Consider the following 21,066-nt stretch of genomic DNA (forward strand, 5'->3'; position numbering starts at 1 on the left):
GAAAAGTTCCTCTCCGTATTTCACAGTACCAAATGCGAACAACGTACATTTTATGTAATCGAGTAACTGTGCCAGTTCCCGCACACGTTCCTCGGCCTGGTCAATGGAGGCTCTTGCGACTGCTGACGACTGCGCCGTTGCGACTGCAGCGGCGACGGCGGCACAGATGAAAGTGACGTAGCCCGCCATTTCGTTGCCAGTGCAGGACAGGGTCCAGGGCGCTTCCTAAACGTGCGAGAAACTTGTCGCCTGAAAAGAATTCAAATTGCGTGATCCATTCGGTGAGCTACTCGAGTGGGGCCAGGTGAACTGTTCATTTCTTTTAAAAAGATGAGAGCGAGAAGAATGGAGAGGCAGGAGGGGCTCGACTGCTTATTTATCACAACTATATACGAAGTAGGAATGACTCCAGAGAACACAAAGCGAGAGGGAGTTGTCATGTTACAGCACTGCATAAAAACAATATAACAATTACCTTTTCTGTGATTCCTCTGGCTTCATTGTTTGTTACTTCTCATGGTTAAAAGGAAGTGGTTTCACGAGGGTCGGTGAGTATAAAGCATGAATAAACATTTCTGTGATAAGCAGAATGAAAATGACCTCAAGATGTGGCCTGTAATAATTGGCTTAAATCTTTGTAATCTGGAGTGTTCTCGTGTCATTGGCATTCGAAGTGCATGATTAGCTTTTAGTATAGGGTATTCGTTTTGCCGGCATGCTCTAATGGCGTGTACGTCATCACAATGACACAGCTTCATTGTTCTGATGGCACAACGAAAACACCTTTTATTCGAGTGCACGTACCCGGCATCCGAAACCCCTCTATTCACGCGTACTTGCTTAAATCTGGCTGGGCCTGACCTCTTATGCTTCGAATACGAAACGTTTGTCCACCAGCGACGCGAAATTGATGCTTATTGTATACATGACAAGCTGACATTCTTCTTATTCTTCGAAAAAGTTCATTGTAGCACCGGCACTCCACATCATCCACCAAATTTCTTGAGCAGAATATTTGGCGAAAAATTTAATAAAGTGAGACCATGTTGCTTGATTTAATACAACAGAGCGCACTACAGCTAAAAATGCACTGACTGAGAGATTTATATGAAATATACCCAATGTAGAAGATAAATCACGCAATTATCTCTCTTCTTCTCAGTAAAAACGGAGAAATTGTTTGCAAAAAGATCATAAAATATTGTTGCCCCTCCCAAAAAAATAACACGGGCTCTTTTCTACTGCCGGTCTTCCGGGCCTACTTTAAATTATTTACTGTTGTGAAAATGGCGAGGAGGACAAGCACTAGACACAAAGCAAAATTATGTCATTATGGGCACAGAAGAAACTCTAGCGGTCGTGCGATTGTCCAACACGGAAAAATGAGACGCATAACCTTCCGACAGCATTAAGAAAAATAGGGAAAGATTGAGGCACCGTGGCTTATTGCGTCTGCAATGTGGAAACCAACAAAAACGTTTATGCGTTTCTTGGGATGCACTAGCCTATAATGCCACTTGTGATGAACTTAGCGATGAACGCTTCATTCGGCGTCTGTGCGTCTCTACTGCAAAATCTCCTTCTTGTCATTGAGTCCACTTTCTCCGTTCCGTAGTGCCGTGTGATCAACTGCGTTTAACCTGGTCGGCCTCCCTGTTTCTGGCTTATCAATTTTCGCTCTCCGTGATATAGTTGCGATCAATGCGTAGGGAAGAAGACAACGTATAGCTGCGAACGAAAGGAAGTAGAGGATGACGATGTGAATATTGACAGCTTCTGCTGGAAGCTCTTGAGCTCGCCTTAGCCACCAGAATAAATGTGACCTGCACTAAATCAAGAGTGCTGGAGGTGCTGGTTAAGCACTCACAATGACGGAAACACCACCACTGCAACTTCGTCGAAGCCGCCGACTTGCCACCCTTCGGCCATCTGACCTTACAGAATATGTCGACGTCTCCGACATACCAGTTGAGGAAGTCAGTCCGCAGGCAGCGCCTATAAGGGTAACGCCTACCATTCCCCTGCAATATTATCGGAAACCGCACCTCTTTCTGGAAACAAGTCGTAGAAGATGCTGAAGAGGAGCTTACCCACTAGAAACGAGTAAGCATATTTAGCGGGTGGGATTCAGCCCCAAAGGTATGCACCCTGCTGTTCTCCCTCATCAATACTGCACTCGTCTGGTACGATAATCATGAGGACGCGCTTACAACGGGGCAACGTTTTGTAAAAGAGTTGAAGGCGTGTTTCAGGGACTCACTCACTAAAAAAAATAATACGCGCCAAACTGACGCTCTCGCAACAGGCCTAGCTACCAGATGAGACATGCACAACATCTATTCTGGAAGTACTGGAGCTGCGGAATGTGGGCAATGATCGGATTTCGGAACAACACAAAAGTCGGCCATCTGTTGAAAGGTATGTCTGAAGAGGCCTAAACATTTTTTTCATAAGACAAAAACACTTGAGTTCATTGTTTGACGTCCTTCGGCATTCCATAATCTTCTATACACTAAAGTTGCGCCGGATTTCGACAGAGGTTGCTAGTTGGCGAACGTGTCGGCGATTGCCAGTGTGTAGACATGCTCTCTTTCATCTTCGACCCTCCATCAAATTATCCGTGAGGAACTTACCCGCCGTGAAGAGACGTTCAGCTGCGCACCTGATAACCCCAGTGTGCAGACGCCACACCAGGCAATAACTTCGCCGCTTTCAATCCTCCTTGCAACGAACAGTTAGCTAAGTGGCCGCAGTGACCAGTGCAGCACCACATTGAAGAATGAGGACATTCTTTCCGTCATTGAGCTGTGACCAAGCGCAAGCCTCGTGTGTTCCTTTCGACACGCCCAATCTCTTGTTATGATACCGTCGACTAACCTGTTCACTACACGATTCACAATGACACTGCTGCTTCTGTTGAGGAACAATCAACATTTCGGCCTCTCTCGGGTGTGTTACTCCTAATTTGCCATAGGTAATATATCACGGTTTCGCAATCGCCATGCAACCACCTCGCGGTATAACCGACCACGACATTTTACTCGACCCTATCAAATGCCCTACGGCATCATGAGGTCCAGCATGCTTTCTGTCCAGAGGGAATTATTAGACGATGAGCTTCCGGAACCGCCATCCGGGATCTGACAGGAGTTTGAAACCACCCCCTTATCTCCAACGCAGCGTCGCACACGATTGCTTCGACGCTGCAACACTTCCTAGCGCGACCGATGGAGGCGAGGTCACTGAATATTTTCTACCAATAAAAATGCCACCCAAGTTATGCCACCCAAGTTCATGCATAAAAACAGAGTGCATGTCATTTTTGACCCTATGTCTTGAAGACTGTAGAGGATAATAGCGCAGCAGTTTCAGTTATGAGTGTCACTTTCAAAACATATTAAGGCGAAAAGTTGTATTGAGGTGGCAGAAATCGACGTTATGCGGAGTGAGAGATAAGCCGTGGTGACTTTTTAGTGTGTCTACTGCTGACGCGTTTTTGGAAGGCGTGCTTCTGCGATCAAGTCTGCTATTATTCCTCGATCAATCGACGATGGCATTTTGGACATGGGCTCCTTTAGGAAGTTTGGTGTAACGCTCGATTGCTGCACAGGAAAGTAGTTCATAGGTACCCGAGTCCCTTCGGTACTCGTGGAGAATGCGTTAGACAACCAAATTCGATTTTCTGTTTGTGTGGACACTGTTCTATCTCCATCACATGCGCTTTGTGTTTAAGTTGTCTGTTGTGCAACGCCTTCTACAGTTTCGATACTGTCCTTGAACCGATGTGCATTAACTGTTTAAAGAAGAACCTCTTAGTTGGGTACTGTGTTGGGTGAATCACCCGTGGGCGTGCTGGCTTAAGGAGTGTAAACTGTTCGGCGGCTTGAAACTAGCCATCTAAAGACAGCTAGAAGCTCGCCTACTTCACGGCATACACGTGCTCACCAGTGGCTGTACTTAAGGCGTCTTTAGAAAGTGATGGTATCTGTTATTAGAAAACGACCTTTTTCTTTACAATTTAGAAGACGCTAAACACATGTGAAAACCGAACGATGGGGCGCCTGCTTTGGAAGCGCACCTAAGTATTAGACTTTGCACAAAAGAGCAAAATGCTCTCCATATCAGCGTATTGAACACGTCATACAATCAACATGAGGTCGGTGAATCCGATTGGAGAAAAACCAAATAACATTTCATCTACGGAGCGTAAGATCATCGACGAACAAGTGCGCGAAATGATGCAAAAGAAGTTATTACAAAATTCACCAAGTCGCTAGGCAGCTCGTCATTCTTGTAAAGAAGAAACGTGGTACTTGGAGATTTTGCATCGACTACCACCGACGGAATGCTTTGAATAAAAAAGACGTTTACCACCTCCCAGGCATTGGTGATGTCATAGACTGCCTTGAATCGGCCTCTAACCCTTATTATGTAGACCTACGCTCCGACTAATAGCAAATTTCAATGCACCTTGAAGACCAAAAAAAAAGGAGACAACCTATGTAACCACAGACGGGCTCTTCCAATTTAATGGACTTCTATATGGACTGCAAAATGCTCTCGCAACTTCTGAAAGATTCATGGACGTCATTCTGCCTTCCTTCAACTTGAACATCATCGGTATGTGCTGCTTCGACTACATTGTCTTTGAACACACATTCAGCAAGCGCCACTCGTCTGGATATTATGCAGAACTGCATCAAATCCACATGACTTGTATAAAAACTCCAAAAAATGCCGTTTAGGTGTTTTCACAACTCTTCTGTTAAGCCATCTCGTTAACAAAGATGGCATCCGCCCCAAAAGGTAGCAACCATTAATGCGTTCAGTGTGCATTGTTCTCTGAAGGAGTTTCATAGTTTCCGGGACGATCGCTTTATTGGTAACATTTCTTACGTGGCGTGACCTCTGACTGCTTCCAGCATTTCATTTCAGTTCATGTCATTTTATTTGGGCCCATTTACAAGCAAATGGAGGTGGCCAAGGTAAAACCTGCTTATTGGCAGCTTGAGTGGTCCCTTGCCCACTTTACATATTGGCAGACCGGTGGCATAGAACACTCTCAGAATTGGAAAACAAATAACAGTGGGTTACATCAATTAAAGGGAGTAGTTAGATTTCATTCACTGTGAATGCACGTGGTTTACCTATACCATGGTGATGTAAATCGTAGTTTTCGCCAGACAGATGAGCTCCGACGGTGTCAAGGCATGGATATCAACGCCGGCTTCTGTATAAGAATTTAGTAGCCGTGGCCAGGTGTTTGGGACCGTTTGATGGCCTTAATTTGCCGCACACATGTGGACCCCCAAATGCTAGTGTTCTTTCTGTCAGTCGAAGTTCCTGCTGAGGTCACCACGTGTTCTTTGTCACTTTGCGCATACTGCACCGACAGAAATTCACACAGATGCAGTTGCATCAACATTGGTGCCTTTCTGGTTATCACCATACTAACCGCGAACACGTGATTGCCTATTAAAGTCGCTCAGTAAGCAGGCCCTATCAGAATTACACGGTCTCAGAATGAGAATGTCTCAACGGAATCTGCTGTTCAGTGGTTTCGACCATGCCTGTATGGGAGTTCTTGCAAAGTTGTAACCGACTACCCCACTCTGTGTTGTCTTGTCATCATTTGTAACCTGCGAGGCTGCCTTGTGCCTTGGGCCCTCCGGCTACAAGAACACATCTTCACTGTTTCATATGGGAGCTCCCCACGACACGCAAACTAAGATTTTCTATCCCATATACCTCTCGGCTCAATGGACTCTGACGCACACAAGTTCAATCACCTTGTAGTTTCTGCGCTGTTGAATATGTCGCATATCAATGGTTTCAACACCAAACAGCACAAGGACGCCAGTTTGACGCCACTCCTTACCACGTACTCTGCCCGAGTCTACCACAGCAAACAATTTAATGTGCGAGACTTACATTTGCATAAAAAAAACTATCTCAACATTAGTGCCCGTTTTCTCCTAGTGGTATCGGAAAGCCTTCGAACAGCGAGTCTGTGTGCATGCATGACGACCCTACATCTGGGCATTCAGGTTGTGCGCGGACGCTTTAGCGTACCCAAGAACAATTTTATTGGGTCTAAAGGGTACAGCCTGCGGAATCATAAGCTGCCATTTGTATAGTATTGTTCTAGTCACAAAGGTTAAACTACTACACCACCTGGTCTCTTGCAGCTGGTGCCTCCTCCAAGCACGCCTTTTCAGCAATTGAACTCATGTGTCTTTGTACCAAGTCAGGCGAGGGCAACCATTGAATACCCGTTTATTTTGATCACTTAACGCGATGCTGCAATGGTACGGCCAACCCCTCTGCAACTGCAACCAGCCTGTCACTGTTCCTGCGAAAATATGTGATCTTGCGGCAATGGTTACCTCACGTGATTATCAGCCGCTGCGTACGCCGATTCACAGCGCGTGTGTATGTATGTATGTATGTATGTATGTATGTATGTATGTATGTATGTATGTATGTATGTATGTATGTATGTATGTATGTATGTATGTATGTATGTATGTATGTATGTATGTATGTATGACCACATTCTTCCGCGAATTCCAGTCACTGGAAGGTTCATGGTCAGATATGTACAGCATCGCGCTACTGTGCTGAGGAAAACCGGTTTGAAACTAACCGTTGGACTAACTTGGGTTACTGAGTATGCGCAATGCATACACTCGTGCCACTCTACACCGAGCCTCTTTCACGCCGACAGTGGTCACTGTAGATGTGCGACAGTGTAGATACCACTGTTCGAAGAAACTCTTTGACGCTTTTGTCACCAGCTTGATGCTGCGGGTCTGTGCCACACTCGGCCTGTGTTGGCCTTGAATGAATCTCGTAGATGCGACTTGAGTCACTGGCTTTGAGCCAGTTGTGCCACTCTTTAATGAATGTCTTTGATGCCAACTTGGGTAACTAGGCATGGGCCACAGCGAATGGGCCGCTCTACAATGAAGAAAGGATCCCTTAAATTTTTCCGGTGCTGAGCGGAAATAAACGTACGTCACAAAGGTTCCTCACGGAGAACAACCTTACACATTAGCATGTTGCGGCACAATTGCAATGGGTGTGTGCCAATTTTCAATGAACGCATTTCACGCCAAGGCATTCACGAACTGTGCGATGAATTCACTGGTTATTTTCCACTTTTCAATGAATCTCTTGCTAATGTGGGTCACCGAATATGTGCCACTGAGTGTGTGGCAAGCAAGGGAACAATCATTATTGTTGGCCGGCACCAGCGCGCCACGCTTCTGCACTCGGGGGCACGTGTGTGATGAAAGAAGCGTGAGACAGAAACCCATTTGGCGTATGATGGGTTTCTCAGCGTTCGCATGCGCCGGTGCGCCATGAATTTTGTACGACACCCCAGGCTTCGCAGCGGCCGCGCTAGATGGCAGCGAGTGTTCTTAGGGAATCGTGAAAGAAAAGTCCCGTTGTAGTTCATGCCTCATATATAACTCGCTTATATGGTGCCAATATGTTGTGCCGCTATAGTGAGTAAACATTAATCTCATATCTGTAAGCAGTTATTATGAGCTGGCCTCTACCTATTGTTGATCAATTATGCGCTCACCACCGCCAAACACGAGACAATCGGTTATATTCCTTTCACTCTCCCCTATGCACGTCCTCCCTTTTCGTACATAGAAAAATCATTCTGTAGCGAAGGCCTTAAACCTAGGAGATGAAGATGTCAACATGAACAGGTTCGCTGGTCGATCATGAGGTCGCCTTCGTGACCAAAATAAATGTCCCCTGCACTCATAAAAACACTGTGCTCTTGCTATTTTTCACGTTTTCGATGTCTTTATAACCCGTGAAATACAGTTTTCAAACATTTCGTAACTTATGTACTGCAAATAATACTTTACGGCATGGGCACCGTACTGTCAATTCACCTCAATTCACTCACCGTGCTGTCAATTCACCTTGAGCTTTCTTTTGCTCAAGAGCAAAAGAAAGCTCCGTTTTCTTACAGTCGTCTACAGAATTCATCAGTATATGTATTGTTCGAAAACGCACTGAGACCTGCACCTTGTAAATTAGGCCGCAAGACAAATACCTACGAGATAACTGGTAATGATTGCTGATTTGGCTGACAGCTAAATGTTCTTGCAGTGGTCATCTTTCTGTCCGATCGGGGCGGGCAATCATCTCACGCATTTTGTGGGTTTCTGCCACAGTTGTACACCAGTGTATCCCGTATAGTGCAACCATTGTGCGTATGCTTTTTTACTTTTCATAATTGCCTCTCTTACTCCTTCTCTAGTCTAGGGAACCAAACTTGATGCTTTTCTTCCAGGTAACCGCTCTGCATTTCCCTCGTCACTTTTTTTTCTATCCCCCAACGCAGGCAACGAAGCCGGTAAGAGCCACAAAGCAGTACTACGTTTCTCATCTCTTTCCGAAAATTTTTAGCCCCTTTTTTTCTTCTCAGATATCATGAGGAGCGGACATAGTTACTTAGAAGTATCTCTGGCATAGCTTTGGCACTCTGAAGTGTGTGCAAATTATGGTGAGCTATTTTCAGTGTACTCATGTGTACTCATTTTAACCTGTTAAGGAGGAGACATATAAATACCAAGAAAATATTGTTACGTAGGAACCTCCACCAAATATGTTACGTAGGAAGACGCCGACGAATAGCTATTTACAAGTATATTTACAAGGCAAGACGCCGCAGTTGACCAAGAGGCAACAGCCCGCGCTAGCTTCCAATCGTCGTCTTCGTCTTCTTCCTACTCGGCTCTTCGTCATTGGGAATACTACCAAGTAGCAATATATTTATTTTCTATCTAACTGCACAAAACACATCAAATATATTCATAATCAACAAGAATAAAAATATCTTAAGGAAATTTTTTTCAGCAATACGGGAAAAATCCCAGGCAGAGAGGTGGAAGTGGGCTTAACCCGAAGCCACCTAACGCTTCATTAGGAATTTGTGCAGGCGGCTCTCATTTTATGTGAACCATTGGTGTACATTTCATTTGCTTTACATTTGCAGCACCACTAGAGCCGGAGATACGACACTGGTGTGTCTCCCCTGACAACGCCTTCAAAAGAAAACGAGTTGCATGCCAAACTTATTCTTCGTCATCCGTGTTTCTGCTCCAAACCAACGACTGACGCTTGCTGCCTGTGATTCAGAGTGGGCCCAAGACATTTAGCCAGAAACTTCGTTCTTAAAATCGAAACCCCGCAAGAAATTTCTTGCTGGTGTGTTGCGTGTAGGCAACACTCGTCACAAACGGCTGAAATTAAGTCGTTTCTACGTGATTCTTATTTGTTCCGCATGAGTTCGGTTGTACAGTCTCTTCTCAGTTACATACCTCATATAAAACGTCCACTAAGAGTTATCCAAACATGTAAAATGCGCCGCACTATTCATAAAACACGTATATTGAAGAGCTGACAGTACAGCATTGAAAACCATGTCACACTTTTCTTTTGTACTAGATTGAAAACAAAGTAAATCTGCTCCTTACAACGCTATCAACCAGTAGTAAACGTATAGCCTCACATCAGCGTAAATATATTTGCACCTAGTTAAAGTCTGAATTGTTTAGGATGACATTACAGTGGACACAACCGGTGATGGGTTCTTCGCTACGCATTTCAAGGAAGTTGCCAGCGCCTTTCAGAAAGAACAGTGATTTAGCGAAGGTGCGAAAGGGACGCGTTTTATAGAAAACTTTCTTTTTCTTGCTGACACGTTCTTTTTTTTACTTGGCATCCTGTACACTTGGCAGCAGCTAATAGAAGGTAGCAGCAGTGCGGAACTGATGTAGCAAATTTCAAACAGCCGATTGATTGCCCTATTCATCACAACGTTTTCCTTGCGGACATATTCAATTTTGTACTAATTCTTGGTGACGGCTGATCCAAATGAGTTTATCTTGGCTTGTCCCCTTTTTTGTACTCATTGCTAGATGCATGAATTTTCTTTTATAGGAAGAATTAGGTGGGAATATTTGACGCCAATAGTTCTCAAGTAGGCAATTGTTGACATTAGCGCCTTGAGGCTTGGCTTCCTAAACGTCCATGCCTTTAGTCCTCTTAGCTACGCAAGTACAACTTCAACAGGCATCTCATGGTAAAGAACAAAATAACCATTTCTGGAGAGCTTACCTAGACGGGGCTGTGACGAAAATGCTGCGCTGCCCGGAATTCAGATATGTCTTGTGCCGACAAGCTGCTCAGGGCGCACACAGGATACTGCGCTCTCTCATATATTCCCACACACTCTCCGACGTCTGCTAAGGACACGTGCCGGTAGGCAAAAAAAAAAAGAAAGGGCGCATGCATTTCAATGAACCGATATCCCGGGACAGGCTCCCTTTCTCAGAACCTTTTCGCATGCCTGCAACCATCCGTCTTTCTGTCGCCGCTGTAAGCACTCGCCTAGCTCAGCAAGCCAACGAAACAAGACACCGACAGAGGGGCTTGGTAGGTCAGTGTCGTAAGTTCGCTTCAGGCGCCAGACGCGAAAACATCTGTAATATCAGTGGTCTTGTGGGCGGAAAGTCCGTAGCGACTGAATATGCGTCAGCTAGGGCGTTTTATTTTCTCTTAACTACCTGCCCCTGACATTTGTCCATTTGACTTCCTTTATGCTTTTTTCGCTTCCATTTCGGATTCTTTGTCAAGTCATTGCGTTCCGTGTGTTTTTGTTACTCAACACTTTCCTTCAACATCGTTCGCCAAACTCACATGCAGTACAAAAGGGTAGTTTCTTTTTTCTTCATTCACGCAGCCACGTGTTAGATAAGCGAGTCTCTTTACTGTGTATTTCGCGCTTGTGTCCACTTCCTCTCTCGCGAAGCGTCCGGAAAAACCGGAACGCTAGCGTCTCCGGTGCGAAAAACCCGAGATAAGGAGCACATGAGGCCCTTTGCACCACCACCAAGCAAAGCAGAATTCAGGCTACCAATATCCCTTTACGTAATGATTTATTTGCGCGTTTATTCTCCCACTAAATCAATCGTTTATTTCTTGTAGCCTCATTTTGACATAGTGCGAAGTATCAAGGCTGCTGCATCCTTGTTGAGAGGGGATCCACCACACAAACATTTCTCAGTGTTAACAAGCGACATGACGACCACAGGTAGAAATTTTCAGAACCAGAATCTTATCACATTGGTCCCGCAAGTACAAAATATTAATTCTTCAGCATAGGAGGGAAGACAGGCGCGATCCATACTATGGCACAGGTAATTGAGCACTTATGCACAAAGGAGAAATAATGTAAACGAACAGTCATAATAAAGCAGTTGAAATTGATAATTAGACGTCTCATTTAGTTTTGAAAAGGGTTTACATATGGCACAAAAAAAAACAAAAAGCACCGACCAAATCCGCATAAATGAGCAGTACGTATTTGCACAAGATTAGAAAAAGAAGCAAGTGCTAAAAATTTGTGCTGAAACTTACAGAAAATTGAAGCACTGAAAAGTGTTAACAGGGACATACATTCGCTAATAGCGCAGTTGAGTAAAATTTTCTCCAACAGGTACAAGGCGCCCGATGTCTACGAGATGTCCGCGAAAGGAACATAAGTTAGCCAGAGAAACGAGTACATATTGATGACCGTGCTGGAGCTTACGCGTAAATTTGAATGACCGCAATAGCTGGAAAGCTTTTTGTGAGAAAGCTATCACTTTCACTCGAATCCCATTTTTTAACAGTGAAAGGGGCCCATCGCTGAAACACGGGATGTATTCTGGCAAACATCATTTAATGCATGCAGCCGGTATACCTGCAAGGACCGCGACGGTAATTTTTTTTCAATTGCCATCATAATGCTTATGTGATGACGTAAAATAGGGCTATGCTGTAGCGTCTGCTGCATTGACCTTACTCTTTCTCCCCTCTGTCAGCTTCATCGTCTTCCTGCTGTCTGCTCCTGAATTTGTCTTCGGAAGGTTCACGTACAACTTAGATAGTTTGAACCACAGATAATATAGACCAAGAGAATTATGTACTGTGAAGCAATTTATTTTTACCCAGAAATGTAACGCCTCTTAGTAAAAGGTGGAGCTGAATAAAAGCTTACTGAAAAAAGGAAGGGGCGGGACAAGATGTAAATGAGCAGCGAGTTCAATGCCAGCATAATTTTCTAATTACCGCGCAATAGCCCTAATTCTCGAAAAGAAGCGGCCTACATGAGCATATTGGGAAAGCTACTTCCAGCGTGCACTTCTCATATTGATTTTCTGCTAACAAAGACGGGTTCGTTCAGCACTATTCTGTACATTGAAGGAATAGTAGAACGAAGGCAACGCTATCGCTGTCACGACGGTCTGCTTTCAATTAGGTGGACCATATGCTTATGGCACTTGCGTTATTACGCATCACCTCCAACCTCAACATATCACCTTATGGAGTGCAAGTGCTCGGGGCTCCAGGAAACAGCACTCTGACTTCGCACAAGTGTACGTTAAATGCCTAAAGCCTCCAAAAGCAGGACATCCTTTCCTTTTTGGGCACTGTTTATTGCGAGAGAAGTATGTGCTGGGGGGGGGGGGGCGAAGCATATTCGTGGAAATGTTGTTGCCGGTAGGTGCCGCCGGCTAACTGGCTTGGTAATTCTCATAACAACGATCGTAATTGCAGCAACGAAACAATAAATATAGCAAAGCTATTTTAAGAGCCCTTTTAATATTCTCTGTATGTATGCTGTGACAAATATACCTATAGACATAAACTATCCAAATTACTTCGCATGGTGTTTCCACGAGTGATGAGCTGATTTAGTGCGAAGTTATGGTCAAGCAGTACCGACACAGGTATTTTAGTTTCCGTCTTTTCTTTTGTAGTAAGTAGCCAGTGACTCAGAAATCACGGCAAGGGACTTTGGTTGCTTCTCCGCTACACTTTTAATTTTTTGGACGCTTATTTGTAGGAACCAGACCAACTTCAGATTTGAAAGACCTACCAGATGCGCGTTACTTGATGATATGCCTCGCAAACGGGAATCGTCAGGTGATTGGAGAAAACTGACGCGCACGCCTAACGCTCAAGATTTGTCTTGCTAGCTGTTTCGCTCCATGTATGTAGGCTACACGCACCGTGCGATACCCAAGCCTCCTCCTTGTCATCCTCATTTCGTCGTCAAACAGCGGTGATTTTGTACAGACAGAAGTCGCCACCGTACAGGACGTGGCCGATCACGAACGACCAAGGACTCTGGAAATGTTGAATGACACCTTGCTGAAGCATCTCATTCACTTGCTCGTGGATAATGCGCCGTTCTGCAGCGGAAATGCGATGTGGTCGTTGGCGTAAGGGAGCATGGGCAGCGGTGCCTGGGTAGTGTGCAACGATCGTCGTACGACCGAAACATGGTTGGGTGCATCGAAAGAGTAGTAACGTCTCATGAAGCTCAAGGAGTTAGCTGGGGTGTGTCGGTGAATGGTCGCCGGTAACAGGAGATTGGAAAGAGCCTGAAGTAGCGGGCCTACAAGCACGTGAGGTTATTGCATGTGGTTGAAGATAGAAATACTCCTTAGCAAAGTCCAGCTGACGAAGAAAGTCAGCGACTGGGGCATGGCCCAAAGATTCTCCACAAAGTAAAGTGACCAAGAACGTAAGTGGTTTCGGGACAACTATCGCCATAGCACGATATAGATTGAACAGTGAGGAAGGCGCAGACGAACCAGTATCTTTGGTGTAGCAAACAGGACAGTTCCGTCTCGTACGGTGGGGCAAGACAAGGCTACAAGTGTGCAAATTGGCGGAACACTCTTAGTGTTCGTAGCAACGTCAAGTTTGTGAGCGTCGGGGAAAGGGTCCACCACCAGAAAGCCGCGCAGGAAGATAAGCCCGACTTAAACACGAGCGCAGTCTATGATGGCACGCTGACGTGAGAAGTCACACCGAAGATAATCTCCTTTGACCACGAGGCTATAGCTAAAAAAATTATATCGCATAGAGTACATCTTGGATCACGATACGTGCAGTGCAAATAGCTACAGGCACAATGTACTGCGACTTGGCAGTGTGGAACAGTAGTCCGGTGAGCGACGTGGTGAACGTTTTTATCTGGCAGCATAGCTTTCTTCAAATTATGGAAAAAGCGGCCGCTTTGTATAGAAACGCTAGTACGGCGGCACCTTCGACAGTAACTTTGATAGCGTCTTTAGCGGAAGAGAGATGCCTTGAACTTTCATTCGCAAGCAGTTCTTGCCTCCGGAACAGCCGTAATCAGTTTTCTTCTTCTGCAGGAGGCCGGCGATGCAATGGCGACAGGCAGCGCCGTCGAAGAGACGGTGAGTGACGGGTAACGAAGTGATACACAGCGATACAAAGTACAGCAGATTGCGGCGTCAAGGAAACAGACGACCTGACGGAGTCAAAGGCTGATTGTGGGCGTCGGCGACAGTGGCGGGTAGCGCGTCCAGCGATATGACACAGACAAGGAGATTCGGATTATTCTCCGGTGTCCGCCAGCGTCTGGGCGGTGGGAGAACGGCGCCGAAGACATAGCAACGTAAAGCGTAGCTGAACTCAAGAGCGACGGCATCAAATTGAGTGGCACCACATGTCGGGAATAGCAGAGAAACAACGGTGCCCGCCGAGCAGTGACGGCACTGTAGGCAAACGACGCTGAGACGAGTGAACGTTGGGGAATAGGTGGCAGGGCATCAGTAATCGGGGTTTTATTGACGTGCTGCTGGTCCGAAGCCAGAGTCTGGGTGGGTTCGGGCATAAGTGGCGCTCATCGCAACCATTCGGGGTGATTTTCGATGAAAGGAAATCTTATTTCATTGGCACTTAGTGGCAATCGACGAGGGTGAGAGCGCCGCCATGACGAGAATTCATGCTGAAGCTAGACCAACGGCGCCGCCATGTACTACACCGCCATTAGCGTGCGTAAACATTACAAACGTTAAACTCGCCAAATACCGTACGTTATCATAGCGCACCTAAACCACAGAAACCTAATATCGTTCGGAGCATGCGCAGGGAGGACAACTCTAATTTCTTTCGTACGTAATGCTTTTACGTTTGGCTGCAAATGCTATTGTAAAATTATCTATAATGAAGTTTTGGAATGTTAGAAAGTTTTATTATTCTGTATTAGACAGTTTCCAAATAGAATATCAATGCGGGATTTCTTGGCAGAGTCACCGGTCCCGGCGACGTACTGCGTTCAATTTCGGCAAGAATTTAAGGTTCTGTTATCGAAATGGCCCCACCGCTTAGTGTCTACGTGAAACACAGGAGGGGAAGAGGTAAGTACAAGAATTTTGTGAGTACAAGAATTTCGTGAGTTATTGGGCGCTGACATATAGATCTGTAATCAGAACAACATCACGTTTTCGGCGCATATATATGACAAGGTAAAAATATGACGTCATAGTTCTGCGGAAGCCCGCAAGGTAGAGACAAGCAATTAATTAAGGGCAAATGAGATATCCGCCCAATCGTAGCAATTGCCACAAAAGAAACCCTTTGGGTTTCTTTTGTAGCAATTCCTTCGATTGGTTGCTTGTCTCATTTTCCCTTAGCTAAGAATAGCTTATGCAACATCAAATTAGCCTGTTGGTTTTTTACCGAATGGCTGTAGAACTGAACACAGCATCCTACTTGGGTCGCTGCAGCTCAATATTGCTACGGCACAATATGTGCGATCACGAAAGGCGAGCAGTGGGAAGACGACGACGACGATTAGAAGCTAGCGCGGGCTGTTGCCTCTTGGCCAAGCGCAGCGTATTGCCTTGTAGCCTTGTAAATATACTTGTAAATAGCTTTTCGTCGGTGTCTTCCTACGTAACATATCTGGTGGAGGTGGACGTTCCCTGTACCTCGTCACGGAGCTTCGCAGTGGACGGTACGTCGTGCCTTCCTTCATGGCTCCCGGCGACGACAACCCGACACCGCCGGCTCCGACACCTGCTGCCACTTCGACGACCTACATCACTCTCCCCGCTCCCCGTGATCCTGGCGTATTCTCAGGCAAAGATGGGGAAGACGTCGATGACTGGATCAGCCTGTATGAACACGTCAGCCGCAATAACCGGTGGGACCCTACTATTATGCTCGCCAACGTCGTCTTTTACCTCGGTGGCACACCTCGCGTTTGGTACCGCACGCACGAAGATGAGCTCACCAGTTGGGATTCACTTAAGACACAGCTTCGAGACTTGTTCGGCAACCCCTACGGTCACCAACTTGCCGCGCAGAAGGCGCTTTCCGGCCGTGTGCAGACGTCAACAGAGCCCTATGTCACGTACATTCAGGACGTCTTGGCTCTGTGCCGCAAAGTTGACACCCACATGACTGAGTCAGACAAGGTTTCCCACATCCTCAAAGGCATTGCCGATGACGCCTTCAACTTGCTCGTGTGCAACAACGTAGCGACGGTGGATGCTGTTATAAAAGAGTGCCGCCGCCTGGAACTCGCCAAAAGCCGACGTATTGACCCGAAGTTTGCCCGTCTGCCCAACACCCCAGCGACATCTTCCTGTGCCGACGCTCCTCGTCCCAACAACACTGCTGATGTTACCAGGATCGTCCGGCGTGAGATCGAGGCCGCCTATCCGGCTGCCTTCGACTCCAGTCCCACCAACACATCTGCAGTCACGGTCTCACTGATCCAGGCAGTTGTCCGCCAGGAGTTCGAAAACATGGGTCTTCACACCATCTGCTCGGCCCATCGCCCTGATACCCGCCCGGCTTCTTCCATTCCGCCCCGCCCCGCATCTTCTTACCCACCACGTTTCCGCAACCCATCTGAATGGCGCACTGCTGACGACAAGCCAATTTGTTTCTACTGCCATCGAATCGGGCACATTTCTCGGCACTGTCGCAGTCGCTGGAGTTCCCCGATCCGATCTACTTACACTGCCTACTCTCGCTCCCCAGGTGGCCCTTCTCGTCCCTATGCCGCACCTTCCGATAATGCCGCCACTGATTCTCCTGCAACGAACCGCCCCTATTCTCGTTCGCCTTCGCCCCAACGACGACAATCTCGCTCTCCCCAGCCCCGTCGCTCCTATTCGCCAACTCCCTTCGGACGCCGCTCCCAGCCGGAAAACTAGACGATGCAGCGCCTCGAGGTGACGCTGCATTGCTCCCTACGCCGCCAAATCCTCTACTGACCTTGCCCACTCATCTGAACCTTCTTGACGTGCAAGTCGACGGTGTTTCTGTGTCTGCACTCATAGACACTGGGGCGCATTTGTCCGTAATGAGCGCTGACCTTCGTAACCGGCTCAAGAAAATTATCACGCCCGCCACGACGCCTGTTGTCCGTGTCGCCGATGGCGGAACAGCCCCCGTTATTGGTATGTGTACCGCCCGCGTCTCCTTCGCCGATCGCTCAACAATCGTGCTATTCACAGTCATCGCCCACTGTCCCCACGACATCATCCTCGGCTTAGACTTCCTCTCCGCACATTCTGCTCTCATCGATTGTTCCGCCAGTACTCTCCGCCTTGACCTGCCTGTTCTCGATCCTCCTGAACCACACCCCAGTCGCCTCAGTTCCGCCGACTTCGTTCGCTTGCCACCTTCGGCACTGACCTACGTTGACCTAGTGTCATCCCCACCAGTCCCCGACGGTCACTACATCGCGGCTCCTATGCAAGACGTCCTCCTTACACACGGGATCACAGTACCTCATACAGTTTTATCTATTACGGCGAATTGCGTCTGCCTGCCAGTGGTCAACTTTGGCTTGACGACACAAGTGCTGCCACGTGGGATGTCTCTGGCCCACCTTTGCTCATTCGAGGATCACTCAGTAGCATCCATTGCAGTTGACGACACTTCATCCGATACTCCTCTACCATCGCAGTCGGCAAATTGTACCATCGCTGACTTCCAGAAAATGATTGCCCCCGACTTGCCGTCCGAGCACGCTCGTGAACTCTACCGCGTTCTGTTTTCCTACCACGATATTTTTGACTTTAACGATCGTCCTTTGGCCCAAACTACAGCTGTCAAACATCGCATTAATACCGGCGATGCCCCTCCTATTCATCGCCGCCCGTATCGAGTGTCACCAGCTGAGCGTCAAGTTATTCACGCAGAACTTCGCAAAATGCTTGCCAAGAACATTATTGAACCATCACATAGTCCATGGGCGTCACCTGTAGTACTGGTCAAAAAGAAGGATGGCTCATGGCGCTTTTGCGTGGATTATCGGCACCTTAATAGGGTCACCAAAAAGGACGTGTATCCCCTACCTCGGATTGATGACGCCCTTGACTGCCTCCACGGTGCTCGCTATTTCTCCTCTATTGACCTTCGCTCCGGCTACTGGCAGATTGCCGTGGACGATCTCGACCGCGAGAAGACTGCTTTTGTCACACCCGACGGTCTTTATCAATTCAAAGTGATGCCGTTCGGTCTATGTAACGCCCCTGCCACTTTTGAACGCATGATGGACTCCCTTCTTCACGGATTCAAATGGTCCACGTGCCTGTGCTACCTGGACGACGTTATCGTATTCTCCCCAACGTTCGCTACGCACCTCGAGCGCCTCTCAGCAGTCCTGGACGTTTTTCGTCGAGCCGGTCTGCAACTCAACGCATCCAAGTGCCAATTCGGCCGTCGCCAGATTACCGTCCTTGGACATCTCGTTGACGCGAACGGAGTGCAACCGGACCCAGGCAAGATCCATGCTGTTGCGCACTTCCCTGTTCCGTAGTGTGTCAAGGATGTGCGCAGCTTCATCGGCCTTTGTTCGTACTTCCGCCGTTTCGTGAGAAATTTCGCCGCCATAGCACGACCACTAACCGAGCTTTTGAGAAAAGACGCCCCTTTCCAGTGGGGCGATAACGAGGCCTCTGCATTCTCACATCTAATCGACATTCTCACAACGCCTCCCGTTCTGGCCCATTTCGATCCTTCTGCGCCTACCGAAGTCCGTACTGATGCCAGCGGTCACGGAATTGGCGCGGTCCTGGCACAACGTCAGCGTGGCCACGACCGGGTTATCGCTTACGCCAGCAGGCTCCTCTCACCCGCGGAGCGCAACTATTCCATCACTGAGCGTGAGTGTCTGGCCCTAGTTTGGGCGGTTGCGAAATTCCGCCCATACTTATATGGCCGATCCTTTTCCGTTGTCACAGACCATCACGCGCTTTGCTGGTTATGCTCACTGAAAGATCCTACAGGCAGACTTGGTCGCTGGGCCTTACGCCTCCAAGAATATTCGTATACTGTCACCTATAAATCTGGCCGACTACACAAGGACGCTGACTGCCTGTCTCGCTACCCGGTCGACGAGCCTGACGACGCCGACAGTAGTAGCGCCAACGGCATTTTCTCTGTGTCTGCCTTCGCTAACATCGCCGATGAGCAGTACCGAGACCTATCGCTGCGAGCACTTATCGAGCGTCTGCGTTCTACACCTACCGACGCATCCGTTCGCCGCTATGTCCTCCAGGGCGGCATTCTGTATCGAAGGAACTTCCTCCCTGACGGCTCTGACCTTCTTCTTGTCGTGCCAAAACAACTACGACAGACTGTGCTCTTTGAGATGCATGACGCACCCACTGCAGGACATCTTGGGGTAACCCGCACGTACGACCGCGTCCGCCGCCGCTTCTATTGGCCTGGTCTCGCTCGCTCCGTTCGACGCTATGTTGCTGCCTGTGATCCCTGCCAGCGTCGGAAAACACCTCAGGTGCTACCTGCCGGTCATCTCCAGCCGATCACCATCCCTGTGGAACCGTTCTTTCGTGTTGGATTAGACCTGCTCGGTCCCTTTCCCACGTCATCCTCTGGGAACAAATGGGTAGCCGTCGCGACTGATTACGCCACCCGATACGCTATCACTCGGGCTCTCCCTACCAGTTGCGCCACTGACGTCGCGGACTTTCTCTTGCGTGACATTATCTTGCTTCATGGCGCCCCGCGACAGCTCCTTACTGACCGTGGTCGAAACTTTCTCTCGAAAGTTATCGCTGACATTGTGCGTTCCTGCTCCCTTCAACACAAACTGACTACCTCATACCATCCTCAAACCAATGGCCTGACAGAGCGGTTAAACCGCACTCTTACCGATATGCTGGCCAAGTACGTTTCCAAGGACCACCACGACTGGGACATTGCCCTTCCTTACGTAACATTTGCGTACAATTCTTCCCGGCACGACACCGCTGGATTTTCTCCCTTTTATCTACTGTACGGTCGCGAACCTACCTTGCCCTTAGACACGGCACTTCCTCCTGCTTCGGTCTCAACAAGCGAGTATGCGCGCGACGCCATCGCCCTCGCCGACCATGCACGCCAGCTTGCCCGTGCTCGACTGACGGCCTCACAAACCACTCAGCAGTGCCAGTACAACGCCCGCCATCGTGACGTACAGTTTTCGCCTGGTGCGCTCGTGCTCCTGTGGTCGCCCACTCGTCACGTCGGACTTTCAGAGAAGCTCCTTTCGCGATACACAGGGCCCTACCGCGTGCTGCGCCAGGTGACGCCTGTGACTTACGAAATTGCTCCTGTGGGTTCCACCTCGTCCACTCCTCTGGCATCTAGTGATGTCGTACACGTCAGTAGGCTCAAGGCCTACTACACTGCTTCCGAATCCGATCTTTAGTCGCTCCGGGACGGCGCTTTTGCCGCCGGGGGTAGTGCTACGGCACAATATGTGCGATCACGAAAGGCGAGCAGTGGGAAGACGACGACGACGATTAGAAGCTAGCGCGGGCTGTTGCCTCTTGGCCAAGCGCAGCGTATTGCCTTGTAGCCTTGTAAATATACTTGTAAATAGCTTTTCGTCGGTGTCTTCCGACGTAACAATATTGCTAACACTTGATAACAACGACCTCCTAAAATGTCCTCAGGCTCACCTCAATGTCACAACAGCTTCTTACCGCTGAGCAGACAGATTTACTGCACGGTAGCTTCAGCACAATATAGCCTGCCCACGAAATATTACTGTCTGAAAGTACACAAAAATTTTCCTTTTTACTTCGGTATGCCCATTTCTCAGACAGCACATACGAGGTTGAAAAAAAGCTCGGGTAACCCTGGATATGCAAAGCGAAATCTTGGCTTAGCCTTGTTAAGTATTGGTTTTACTTGGCTAAC

At 47.9% G+C, this 21,066-nt stretch overlaps 1 protein-coding gene across 1 annotated transcript in view; it reads right to left on the bottom strand.

Annotated features, from left to right (window-relative positions):
* Positions 1-21,066, bottom strand: part of LOC142574797 (uncharacterized) — a 106,075-nt gene that overhangs the window by 13,608 nt on the left and 71,401 nt on the right. The window contains exon 7 of the mRNA XM_075683808.1: positions 48-225. Coding sequence (XP_075539923.1) covers positions 48-225 — 178 coding nt within the window. The remainder of the gene's footprint in view (positions 1-47; positions 226-21,066) is intronic.

Source organism: Dermacentor variabilis, chromosome 3, assembly GCF_050947875.1.
Source record: "Dermacentor variabilis isolate Ectoservices chromosome 3, ASM5094787v1, whole genome shotgun sequence".
In the NCBI taxonomy this organism is placed as follows: Eukaryota; Metazoa; Arthropoda; class Arachnida; order Ixodida; family Ixodidae; genus Dermacentor; species Dermacentor variabilis.